Source organism: Hibiscus syriacus, unplaced genomic scaffold (assembly GCF_006381635.1).
Source record: "Hibiscus syriacus cultivar Baekdansim isolate YM2019G1 unplaced genomic scaffold, ASM638163v2 tig00110472_pilon, whole genome shotgun sequence".
Classification (NCBI taxonomy): domain Eukaryota; kingdom Viridiplantae; phylum Streptophyta; class Magnoliopsida; order Malvales; family Malvaceae; genus Hibiscus; species Hibiscus syriacus.
In genome coordinates, this window is record NW_024062752.1 from 119,735 (window position 1) to 132,269 (window position 12,535).

A 12,535-nucleotide genomic window follows, 5' to 3' on the forward strand; every position below is an offset into this window, starting at 1 on the left:
TCAACTTTGATTATCTATGCTTTCATTACTAAAGTGTTTAATATACAAAATTAGATCAGCAAATGGAAGGAGGAAAATCTAAGTATGTTACAACAAATTATAAACAATCTTTTTTACCCTAAAAAAAACTCAAACGAGAATTCAAATTCTACAAGCATGCCCTCCTTCACATCTGAACACAAAGACCAAACCCAAATGCCCTTTTAACAAATGGAAGAACCACTGGGTTACAATTCAATGGTGTCAGCTGCACTGTCCATGGACTCGTCTCTCCGGTGTTCGGTTATCTGATTCTTAGTTTCTCCTTGCTCTAAGTCGACTGAAACCTCACCCGCAGTTGCGGATTGGGACTTCTGGTGTTTCTTGCTGTGTCTTGTTTTAAGGATTCGCGTTAGCACTTGCACGATGTCCCTCATGGAAGGTCGTTTCTTTGGAACACGGTTCACACATTTATAAGCGAGGGCTGCTATTTCGTTGAGCTCTTGCAGGTCAAATTTCCCATCCAATCGTGAATCCACGATTTCCTCCCACCCGACTTTCCCTTCGGTACTCATAGCTGCCTGTTGGTCACATCACTATTATATTCCATGGATACGAACTCAGCTTTTAAAAGGGTGTGAAAGAGAGATCTTACTAGCTCAACATATTCCAGGAGACCCTGTAAAGGATTTCTGCCTGCTATGAGTTCAAACAGCAATACCCCGTAGCTGTAAACATCACTTTTCTTGGTAAAGGTCCTCGTAGATATATACTCTGGATCAAGATATCCAAATGTTCCTCGTATGTTAGCCGCATGTTTGTCTACCATCTCTTCCCTTGAAAGACCGAAATCGGCTACCTGCTTAAGATCGAATCTTAATAGAATCTCATGCTTGTGTTATGACAATAGTACATATAACAATCTGCATGAACATACCCTGCCTCTCATGGACTGATCCAACAGAATATTGGAAGACTTAACGTCCCGGTGTATTATGGGAGGAGATGCCTGAAACCGAAGCATGAACAAATTTATAAATGTTTTCAAAAAACACAAAATGCACGCACGAGAATCCACAGATACATGTAGACAGGTTAAAGTATGGTCCGAATAAGTAGTAATATTACCCCGTCATGAAGATATTCCAAGCCCCTCGCTACGTCTAAAGCAATATAAACCCTCAAAATCCAGCTTAGAGGTTCATGGTTTTCACCTGCACAAAGAGGAAATGCTGTTTTCAACAGAAGCTAGTGTTCGTGTATATTTTTCAATTAGCAAGCACTATAAAGTTCCTCCTAAACCCTAATTTCTAGATGGTTAATAATAATTCGATGCTAATTGCGATCCAAAGCATACTTATATAGATTTATTTTCACCTAACAGTTGATTTTCACAGTTCAAGTGTGTTAAATGTTGTGCTGATGATGTTCCACAAATAGTAAGTACTGGATTTCCTGCGGTATTATTTTCAAGTTGGACCTCTCCACCGATTAACAGTCGGTTTTATGTCGGATGCCTAGCATGTACTAAGAAAATATTGAATGCCAAACCTCCAGAAAAGCTTTGTTTTGCAAATAATGTGAACGTAGAGATGAGCGAGACCAGCTGATATACAAGTCCATAGAACAGTTTCCAGTTTTGGCCATTCAAAATTATACTAACCTTTCTACGGAGAGAGTTGACAGCATACTTACTGTACAAATGCGAAGCCAAGCTGCCTTTACTCATGTACACGTAGACAAGCATATGCTGGCCCTTTTCTGCACAATATCCGACCAAATTTACAAGGTTCCTGTGATGCAGTCTTCCCAACAACATAACCTGAAATGTTACGAGGATGAAACATTAAACAAGCAGGAGAGAGTAGAAAGGAGCAATAAAAAGCAAACTACTAAACATCCCTACCTCAGTCTGGAACTCTTTCTCTCCTTGCTTAGAATCAGTTGCAAGCACTTTCACTGCAACAATCTCACCAGTTGACATCTGAGCTTTATACACCGGACCAAAGGCTCCTTGTCCTATTAGTGCTGTAAAATTGTAAGTTGCTCGTTGCAAATCCCTGTATCGATAACAACATCGACAAATTAACAAAATAGGAAAAATTCATGCAAAATATACACATTCATACCTCAAACCACCCAACTATACTACTAGTTTGCTATAGCATGAATGAAAGTATTAAGGTCTCAAACGCATTCTTAAGTTCGGGATATTAGCTCGATTTTAGGGATAGCAGTTGCCTGATACTGAAAAACTATAGCCCTACAAGGAATCGAGTTAGTTTCTCATCAAGAATGCTCACTTTTACTGAAAACAAACACAACTTGACAGATTCCAAAACTGGAATACTTTGAAAATCCCCATCAAGCTATCTTGGGGCACAACGTGAAAAACCTAAGCAAAGTTTATTTATGAATGGACCACAAGAACAACTTCCCGCAGCTGTTAAATCATTTATCATATAAAATATAACAAAACAAACCAATTACTAACATATTTTCTTGACACATAATCACATATACATGAAATTAAAGAAAAATATTTTGTTAAAATCAATACAACTCAAAACCAACTACCATGATGAATAAGTACAATAACTTTCAAAATAAACGTACTTGTATGAATACTCGGGTATTCCAGACACAGAGACAACATTGCTTTTCCTAAGCCCGTCAAGCCAAACAGACATTCCATTTCTTCCAGATTTCACAGGTGAGCCGGGGCCGATAGTTGAATCGGATAACATAGTACAAGAATCGGCTCCATTAGCCCTGATAGGGATAGTTGCAGCTCTCCTGGAACTGCTGTTTCCTATCTGAGATCTCTTTCTATGATACCTGATACAAAACAATGCAAAAATAGCTAAAAGCACACCAATCACCACTCCTATAGAAATCCCAATGATCAAACCAGAGGACTCCCCTCTCATTTCTGCTCTTTTGTTATTTGCTATTCAAGCCTCCCGTCCATTGAACCAACTGCAAATACAATTCTTGGTCAAATCAAGCCAATTCTAAACTATCAAAACATTGACAATAAGAAAAAGAAAATTAAAAATCTGTAAAGCAATTCAGGGTCAAATAAGGCTAATTTAACTAAATCTAGAAGGTCAAGTTTAAAACTTTCATGGCATTTTTCACAGCAAATGGAATAAAAGTCAAACATACACGACAAATGGAACAACTTTCTAACTGGTCTTATACCAAAACTGCTCGAATTCAAATGACTGCAGAAGGAAACAATTAGGAAAGACTCCCGGAAACAAAATTCAGTAAAAAAAAAAAACCAATAATTTCCTCAAAGCTTGTGATTTGAAAAATACACTTGATCTGATTAGCTTTGGTCAAAAACCTATTATTTACTATGAATCAAAAACTGAAAATTTCTGCTGATTATGATTAAAAAACAAGAATTACATATGATGATCTGTATGGTTACTAAGAAAAAAGAATTTAGAGTTAACGAACTCCAAAAGAGTTCCAGGAAAGCAAAGAGCTTTTAAGTGAACCTATAAGTTTCTTTTACTTTCAGTTTCCAAATTCTCTTTCCCTAAGCTTTCTCACCAACCAAACAGAGTGCAGAGCAAGAACGAAATAAAAAGCACCCAGAAGCAGAAAACTTTTAACCCATTAAAACATGACAACAATGCCAGAAATAAAAAAAAAAAACAACAAAAACCAGAATTTATTTCTATAAATTTAAAATCATTGCTGAAGAAATAAACCAAAAAAACAAATAAAACTAACTTTGAAGGGTACCTCTTTTAAAAGACATTTCTTCAGTTTCAAAATTTCATTGGAGCAAGGAGAAAGAAAAGGGAAAACAGCAGTGGAAAATGATAAGATAGCAAAATTCTTTGAGTGGAAATTTAAAGGGAGAGCGAATCTGAGAGTTGAGAAGTGAAAAAGGAGAGATGTTTGTGAAAGTTTGAAAAGAAAGGAAACGAAAATCTGGAATTATTGTTTCAGTGTAATTACAGGGGAATGCTCCCTAATAAGTAATTTAAAAATGGAATACGTGACTCGCCGTTTGTATAATAAAGGCGCGACTGCTGTGAAAGAGAAATATCCTCCATATATAATCTTCGGATTTTAAATTGAACATTATTGCATTTATATGTGTTTAATTTTATTATTTTTTTAAAAGGTATTAATTAAATCAAAATTTAACCAGTTAAAAAAATTATTATTTATAATTATTTATAATATACGTGTATAATTATGTTTAGGATATTATTTATTTATATAATTCTTATCCATTAAAATATTGGATAAATTTCATGTTTAATATCTAAACTATTACTTTTCTATTTTGATAGCTAAACTTTCTTTTTATTAAAATCATGCTTAACGTTTAATTTAGATTTCAATTTGGTACCTGTCATTAAAAAATTAACAGAACTGTTGATATGATGTTTTAAAAAAATATAATAATAATATGGTATTACCTTATGGTGGGTACCAAATTGAAATTTAAATAAAACATTAAGTATGTTTTTTAAAAAATAAAATGTAGATATTAAAATAAAATAAAAATAATAGTTTAAATACTAAATATGTAGTTTATCCTAAAATATTTCCTATCGTGTGCTTCTAACTATCAACGGTAAAAAAAAAAGCATCTTTTAGAGTAAATAGTACCAGGGATGGACCTGGTTTGGTTGGATTTCGGCCAATTCAACCAAAAAATTTTATATTATTTATTCAACTCGATCCGATTTGAAAAATGTATATCTTTCATCCGGCTCAATTTTTTGAGATAAAATCCTAACATGATCCGACCTGACCCGAAATAATAAAAAATATTATTTTTATTCAATCAGTAATTTAATTGAAATATATATAAAGGGGTATTATTGTAATTATTTGTGGTAAAATTCAAGTACTAATTTTAACCAATAAGTTAAATCTAGATACCTGATTAGATAAAAAAAAGTAAATATCAAAATAAACTTTAAAGTTTATTTTAAATACCTAATTAAATAAAAAGTTTTTAAATTACAATTTAAATCCAAATAAATATACTAAAATGTATATTTATTTATTATCAAAAGTAAAAATAATAACTTGTTACTCCATATTTTTATCTCCAAAAAAAATAAAATATTATATAGTAAAATGGATCAGCATATTGTATTTATTTTAAAGAAAATTCTAAATTTTAAATGATCCATTGTTTGTCATATGCCAATAACAAAGACATTAATGGATCTTCTACACGTTTCCATTTTTTCTTTAAATATTTTCTTATCGGCTATAACCTATGTTTGAAAAGATAAATAATTTAATATTAAACGTTCATATTTTTTATATTTATAATGTTCGAACTTAAGACATCTAAGAATAACAAGAATTCGTTTAATTCATGCATTGAATTTAGTCTGTTCATAATAAATTCTAAAGTTTTTTTGTTTCCTTGTACTAAATTAACTATCAATCACAAGTAAAACATTATATGAATCAAGATAAAGGGAAAATAATTAACTTGTATTTTATCATCAATCTCTAATAATAAACATTTTCTTGGTACTACTCGCACACCCTTATAGAAATAAATTATTATCACACACGTCAATATATACCATAAACAGATAAATATTGTGGCTTAAATCTATGACCTAAATCGAACGATGAATAACTATACTTATTTAATAATTATTTGAAGCGTTAATCTATCGAATTAAGTGTTGGTTTATATCAAAGTTAATTATAATATGAATTCAAGAAAATGAGAGAGAGAAAGGATACCCTTAAAGTGAAGGCATATATTGTTGGTGAGTTGGCCCAAAGTACAGCGGCAATTTTAGGTGTGAACTCCCCGTGCTATGACCTTAGGGTGGAATCGAAGTTTGGTAACTCAATAGGCAACCATAAATTTTAAGTCACCTTTAAGTGGATTAATTTTGGCTAATTTTCGACTTAAAATCGGCTTGTAGAAAATTTTCAATCACTTTATGTTTTTTATGGCAAAACTTTCGAGATAATGTTCTAGAAAAAATTAATTCACGAGATAAAGCACTCCCAAGATTAATTGCTCAAATAAGGTGAAATCCACAGTGTTGGCCGTAGGTCGCCATGCCTTCCGGGCGACCTACTAGGTCGCCATGTCTTCCCGGCGAGCTACAAGAGATTGCATGTGCCATGCACGTCCCAACACGCTGGGCATCCGAGGCCATCCGACCGAGGCTATCCGAACGAGCTATGCGAGGGCAACCGAGCGAGCTATGCGAGGGAATCCGAGGGAAGCCGAGCGAGGATAGGTCGCCCGGAGTGCATGACGACCTACAAGGTCGCCCAGAGGGCATGGCGACCTATGTGTTGGGACGTGCATGTGCCATGCAACACGTTCATTCTCTCTGTTTGAGCAAGGGTAGGTCGCTCGGAGTGCATGACGACCTACAAGGTCGCCCGGAGTGCATGGCGACCTACGACCAACACTGTGGATTTCACCCTATTTGAGCAATTAATCTTGGGAGTGCATTTGCTCGTGAATTAATTTCTTTCAGAACATTATCTCAAAAGTTTTGCCGTTTTTTATTAATCAAAATTAATAATTTTAATTAACTATTATCGATAATAATTTAAAAATCAATTATTGACTTATTTTGTCTCTTTATATTCTTTCCTTTTTTTTTAATTTTTAATTTTTCAATTCTTTAAGTTTTTATTTTGAATGTTTGATTTTTTTATTTTATAATTTTTTTCCTTTTTTTTATAAAATAATGAACATTTTTGTCTAACTTATAACATTTTTCATGATTAAATTAATTGTCATCCCTTTAGTTTATTTTTATCTGGTTATCTTGATGATATACTCATACTTTGGACTATCAAATCGAATGTCTAATATTGATAGTTTCTAGTAATCACCATAGACATGTCGTGCTTGAGTTGCGATAAGATAAATTGTCAACATGTTATCATGTTCAATTATTATGTTAGGGTCGATGGTATTTATTCTTCATCGACAATGATGTTTGTTTGTATTTGGTTATCTTTTATTGTTATTCTTCATGTTCTAAATATTTAATTGCACCAAATAAGATTTTTTATATAAGGAAAAAGGTTACGAGATCAATACTAAGATTTAATTTCAACCAAGGTTAAAACAATGCCTTTTTATCAATACGTGACATGCTCAGAGCTGGCTATAGGGGGAGTTTTCTACCTTAGTTATTAAGGGGAGAAAATAACCTCAGTGACCAAAAATCCCATATAATATACGATTTTAACCAACTTTTTCCGGATTTGCCAAAATGACCAACAAAATCGCAATGCGATCGCTAATTCGCAACGCGATCTCCATTATTTGCATTTCGATATGCGATAGTTGAAAATCGCGTTGCGATGGTCTACAGTGTCGTTGCGATTTTCCCAATTCGCAATGCGAATAAGTAAATCGCAACGCAAATTGGGAAAATCGCAATGCGATACTGACTATCGCAATGCGATACTTACTATCGTAATGCGATAATACAAAATCGCAACGAGATACTGACTTTCGCAACGCGATTCTGACTTTCGCAACGCGATAATACATAATCGCAATGCGATTTTCAAAGCGCCATTAGTATCCTGGCGAAGTATTTTATTTTTAAATTCCAAACACGAATATTAATATATTGGAACACTGAACCGTCCACAGTATATCCCGTAATCGCAACTCATAACCTAAAACCTAAAATCACAACTCAGTCCCATCTCCATCTCTCACTCTCTCACCCATCTCCGACGAAATCCGTCCCCATCTCCGGCGAAATCCGTCTATCTCCATCTCTCAGAGCCACCCTCACAATCAGAAATGGAAAATCAACCAAATCAACCAACGAGGGTTAGTTTTTTTAATTATTTTCTTTTTGAAATTTTTGCATTATTATTAGGTTTTTCATATTGAAATTGATGATAAGTTTACTGGTAATTTCAATAATAGATTAACCATTTCACTTAGATTGCTTTTTAAATCAACCGAGAATCGCAACGCGAAATGCAAATCGCAACGCGATTTTAGTTTCGCGTTGCGATTCTCTCGTTGCGATAGTCAAATTCGCGTTGCGATAGTCATTTTCGTGTTGCGATTTTCATTTTCAGAAACTATTCTTCTTCTACAAATTGAAACTTGAATGAATTGCATTACTTCAACCAAAAAACAAAGACAAATACGAAATTCACAGTGTTGCAAATTTAAGTTTGAAGAATAAACTACTACTCTTTATGTTTATTATTGTTTTTGGTATATCTTCACAGTGTAGTTTTTGGTATATCTAACTTAGTATGTTTATTGTTTTTGTAGAACTTTTATTCGGCTCAATTGACCTTAAGAAATAAAGTCAGCCTGGCCAAAACAATTGCGTCGAAGCTTTCACCTGCACAAAGAAAAATGTTTGAGGATACATGCTTTGGGCCATGGCTGAAAGTACAACATCCCGGTGGAGATGCGATGTTGACACACTTGTTTCTTCAAACCATGACTAGCGATCTACCAGAGACTATACAACGTCGTGATGAAGAGATATGGTTTGATTTTCCACCGGCGTATACGTGTTTTGGGCGGGAGGAGTTTTGCTTAATCACCGGTCTACGCTTCGGACACGATGATGTAGGTCGGTACACTAGACACATTACCCGCCCATCATAGCTATCCCGGGTTTTTCTTGAGCTGGAGAGGCCGAATCTACACGTAGAAGACCTGACAAGATTGTTGAATAAGAAAGATGGTTTTACTCGGATGGATGACGTCGACGTTGTCCGAGTATGCCTTCTAATTCTTTTGCATGCCGGCTTTTTAGGCAGAGAGGCCAGACAACCTATTCCAAATGATCTAATCAAATTGGTAGAAGACCTAAATGCGTGGAACCTGTTTCCGTGGGGCTCGTATTTATGGAAAGCTACATGGAATAAGTTATCGTCTGCCTTGGATGATCGAAAAAGTTTGCATGACGATGGTTCCAAATACACTTTGACAGGCTTTATTTGGGCCTTTAAGGTAAGAATTTTTATATAATGTTTCCAAAATTATAAGTAATTATTTAACAATTACTAATGTTTGTTATTATATTGTTTGTAGATTTGGATATTTGAGGCCTTTCCCGCCATGAAGACATATGCAATAAAAACTTCAAATGATATTCCCAGGGCTATTTCCTGGAAGAGGAAACGGACCTTGCAATGGGAAGATTTACTACGGTATACGACAATAAATAATGTAAGTTAACATAAATACTACCATATGTTTATAAACAAGTTATTACTAGTACACGTTTAACTTTGTTTGAGCTTTTATATTGTTAGGAGGCCAACACTCCTCTACAGAGGCTGACACCCACAGAAGCTGAGCTTGCCACTGATTGGTGGCAAGCTAGTAAGCGTTTTTTTGATGGAATGGTTGATGAGCAGCCTCCACTTCGGGAGCCATCACCTCGTCCAGAGCTATCACCTCACCCAGAGCCATCATCTGATCGACCCGACTATACACCTCCACAACGACAGCCATCACCTATTCTGTCACATCATCGGGCCTCTTCTCCACCATCACCGCAAGATAGGCGACCGGCAAAGATGCCACGACGTTTATCTCCCTGTTCTCCACCTCCACCTCAACGGGATGAGTTAGGGGAGTTACGTGATGAGGTCAATGCCTTGCGTGAGGAGGTCGGTACTTTACGCAAAGACGATGGTGCATGGCGTGTTGAGGTGTCTACATTACGCGGTGAGGTAGCCGCTCTACGTGAGATGGTAGCATCGTTGCAGAATGAGGTTCATACTCTACGCAACGAGGTAAGTTTAAGATTTTTCATACTCGTAATTCATTCGGTTGCTGCTAATACTGCTAAACTGTTTTTGTTAGTATTTGTTTTTGGTTTTGTTTTTGTCTTTTGGTTGAAGTAATGCAATCCATTCAAGTTTCAATTTGCAGAAGAAGAATAGTTTACTTTCGCAACATGAAAATGACTATCGCAACGCGGAAATGGCTATCGCAATGCGAAATGAAAATCGCAACGACAAAATCGCAATGCGAAATGAAAATCGCAACGACAAAATCGCAATGCGAAATGAAAGTCGCAATGCGATTTGTGTTTCGCGTTGCGATTTTGTCATTGCGATTTCATTTCGCGTTGCGATTTTGTCGTTGCGATTTTCATTTCGCATTGCGATAGCCATTTCTGCGTTGCGATAGTCATTTTCGCGTTGCGATTTTAAGTTTCATGTTGCGAAAGTAAACTATTCTTCTTCTGGAATGTTTATATATGTTGTCCTTTTAAATGTTTATATAAGTGCTTACTTCTGGAATGTTATCTGAGCATTTTGTGAACTATGATAGAATAATGACTTGGGTGAATACAATGCTAGTTTGAAACATATTTGTCTTTGTTTAATATCATGTCTGTTTATTTACTGATTTATGTATTAATTTTTTTTAGCGGCCCGATAAGGTGGATGCTTTACGTCGGGTTTTCCTTGCACGACGGAGTTCACGCATCAGACGGCGTGGACGTGCTATTACGTCTCCGTTCACCCCAATGGTTGAAGAGGTCCCTCCCCCACCGTTCAAGAGGCCATTGTCATCGTTGAAGAGGTCCCTCCCACTATTCCAGAGCCCGATTCACATGGGGTAATATATCGAAGTATTAAGAAACCCCCACCGGTTCCGGACATGATGGATGAGAGTTGGCTCTCGTATGAGTTACCGGCTAGTACCCTTCCGGTATCTGAAGTGGAGAGGAGACAACTACCGGAAACAATTGTGGATAATACCCTTTGGGCTAAGACCGCAGTTGATTTTTATCTACATGAGCGAAGCCAAGGGTGTTACACTGACATAAGCAAACTCAACGATGAAATGTTTTTGTTGCTTGATCGGTCTTGGTGGGGTGTGCTATTAGGGGTTGAAGACAGTGGCTATTTCGATGGGGAGGTAAGTCTTATATTTGACTTATATATGATTTTGATTAATTTATTTAAAAATTAATGTAATTCACTAATATATGTCTTTTTTTTTGTAAAACATCATATCGATGCGTGGGTGTCACGTCTTCTAATAATAAGGAAGCTTAAGAAAAATAAAAAAATTCGTGATATACAATAATGCCAGCGGCTTTTCACGCAGTTCACTTGAAGAATCAACGAGATGAATCATTTTCGTTGGGCAACGGACAAGCTAAACTTTATCCTGCATGGTGGGAGGTCGATAATGTTAGTGTTTATTTTTTAAATTTTTTAAAGGTGTTTATAAATAAGTGCGAAAATAAATGAATTATTACTTATGATTGCAGGTGTTTATCCCTGTTTTGGAACGTCGTCATTGGCTTCTCGTCCAACTTTAGCTCCCATCCCTGAAGATAATAGTATATGACAGCATGATAAATTACATATCACTGTCTGATTTGAGAGATATTATCAAGGGATGGAGCTCTCATTTGGCTAAATTCTTGGATGGGATTAATTATTGGACTCATTCTGGACACAAGAAGCCAAAGAAGTTCAATGTCACAGTTGTCAGAGACGAGACCGTGCCACAACAATCGCCGGGAGGCTGAGGGGATTATGGTCCTCTCGTATGCATGTGCTTGGCGCGTTTGACGACGGGAAGCACAGAGTTTCTACCTCCCACCGATAGAGATAGAGCTGCAGTAGGCTTGTGGTTTCGGTATTATATGGCTAGAGCGATATATTCTAGACGCTGCCTACCTGCATCCGCGTTATGAAAGTATCCATTGGTAATTGGTAAGTCAAATGCAAGTTTTGTTAATATATATACTCCTTTTGGTTTGAAAATGTTTGGTTAAGTACCTATAATTCAATAATTTGTTGTTTATAGGTTTTAGATGTGTAGGAAGTCTTGTTTGAGCAAATGTTTGGTTTTTGCAGGTTAATCCTTAAGTGAGCTGCGTGAAATGGATGTACGGGTGCAAAAGTTGATTCATTGATTCAATAATTGATGAGGAAATAAGAATTATTATTATTTTTTGATTGTTTAATTGATTTGTAAAAAATGATTTGTAAATGTTGATTTGTTTAATTGGTGTGTACATAATTCTTATTTGTGCTTGTTTAATTGATTGAAATGCAATAGTTTATTTGTTGATTTTCAATCTGCATTATGTTGAAGGCAAAACAGACTATCGCAACACGAAACTGACTATCGCAACGAGAAAATCGCAATGCGAAATGAAAATCGCAACGAGAAAATCGCAATGCGGTTTTCATTTCGCATTGCGATTTTCTAGTTGCGATAGCCATTTTCGCGTTGCGATTTTTCATTTCGAATTGCGATAGCCATTTTCGCGTTGCGATTTCCCCGTTGTGATAGTCAAATGAATGTCTAATAAGTGATAACAACTAAACAGATCATAGCAATGTTCAAACTCAAGTTACTAATACATGCCTAACTGAAAATGTTAAAAGTGCACACATAAAATACACATAATACAACGTTTGCATTTAAAAATCACCTAAGTTAACAGTCCCAAAAGGTGAAGCCGGTTGTGATTGGGATTTTGAAGATGATTACGATTTTCAGAATCTCGTTGCGAAAGTCAGAATCTCGTTGCGATTTTGT

The 12,535-nt window shown here is 35.7% G+C and overlaps 1 protein-coding gene across 2 annotated transcripts; it reads right to left on the reverse strand.

The window, feature by feature from the left end:
* Positions 1-129: 129 nt before the first annotated feature.
* LOC120127662 (calcium/calmodulin-regulated receptor-like kinase 1) lies at positions 130-3,960 on the reverse strand. 2 transcript variants are annotated; one of them, XM_039145526.1, is made up of 8 exons: positions 3,739-3,960; positions 2,596-2,958; positions 1,886-2,039; positions 1,675-1,801; positions 1,108-1,193; positions 917-988; positions 635-838; positions 130-560 (listed from the first exon to the last, which is right to left on the reverse strand). In XM_039145526.1, exons 2-8 carry the CDS (start codon positions 2,907-2,909, stop codon positions 228-230), a joined length of 1,290 nt encoding a protein of 429 aa, XP_039001457.1. In that variant the 5' UTR covers positions 2,910-2,958; positions 3,739-3,960; the 3' UTR covers positions 130-227. The 2 variants fall into 2 exon arrangements, with proteins under 2 accessions (XP_039001457.1, XP_039001458.1); XM_039145527.1 differs by lacking the exon at positions 3,739-3,960 and adding an exon at positions 3,489-3,579.
* Positions 3,961-12,535: the final 8,575 nt, after the last annotated feature.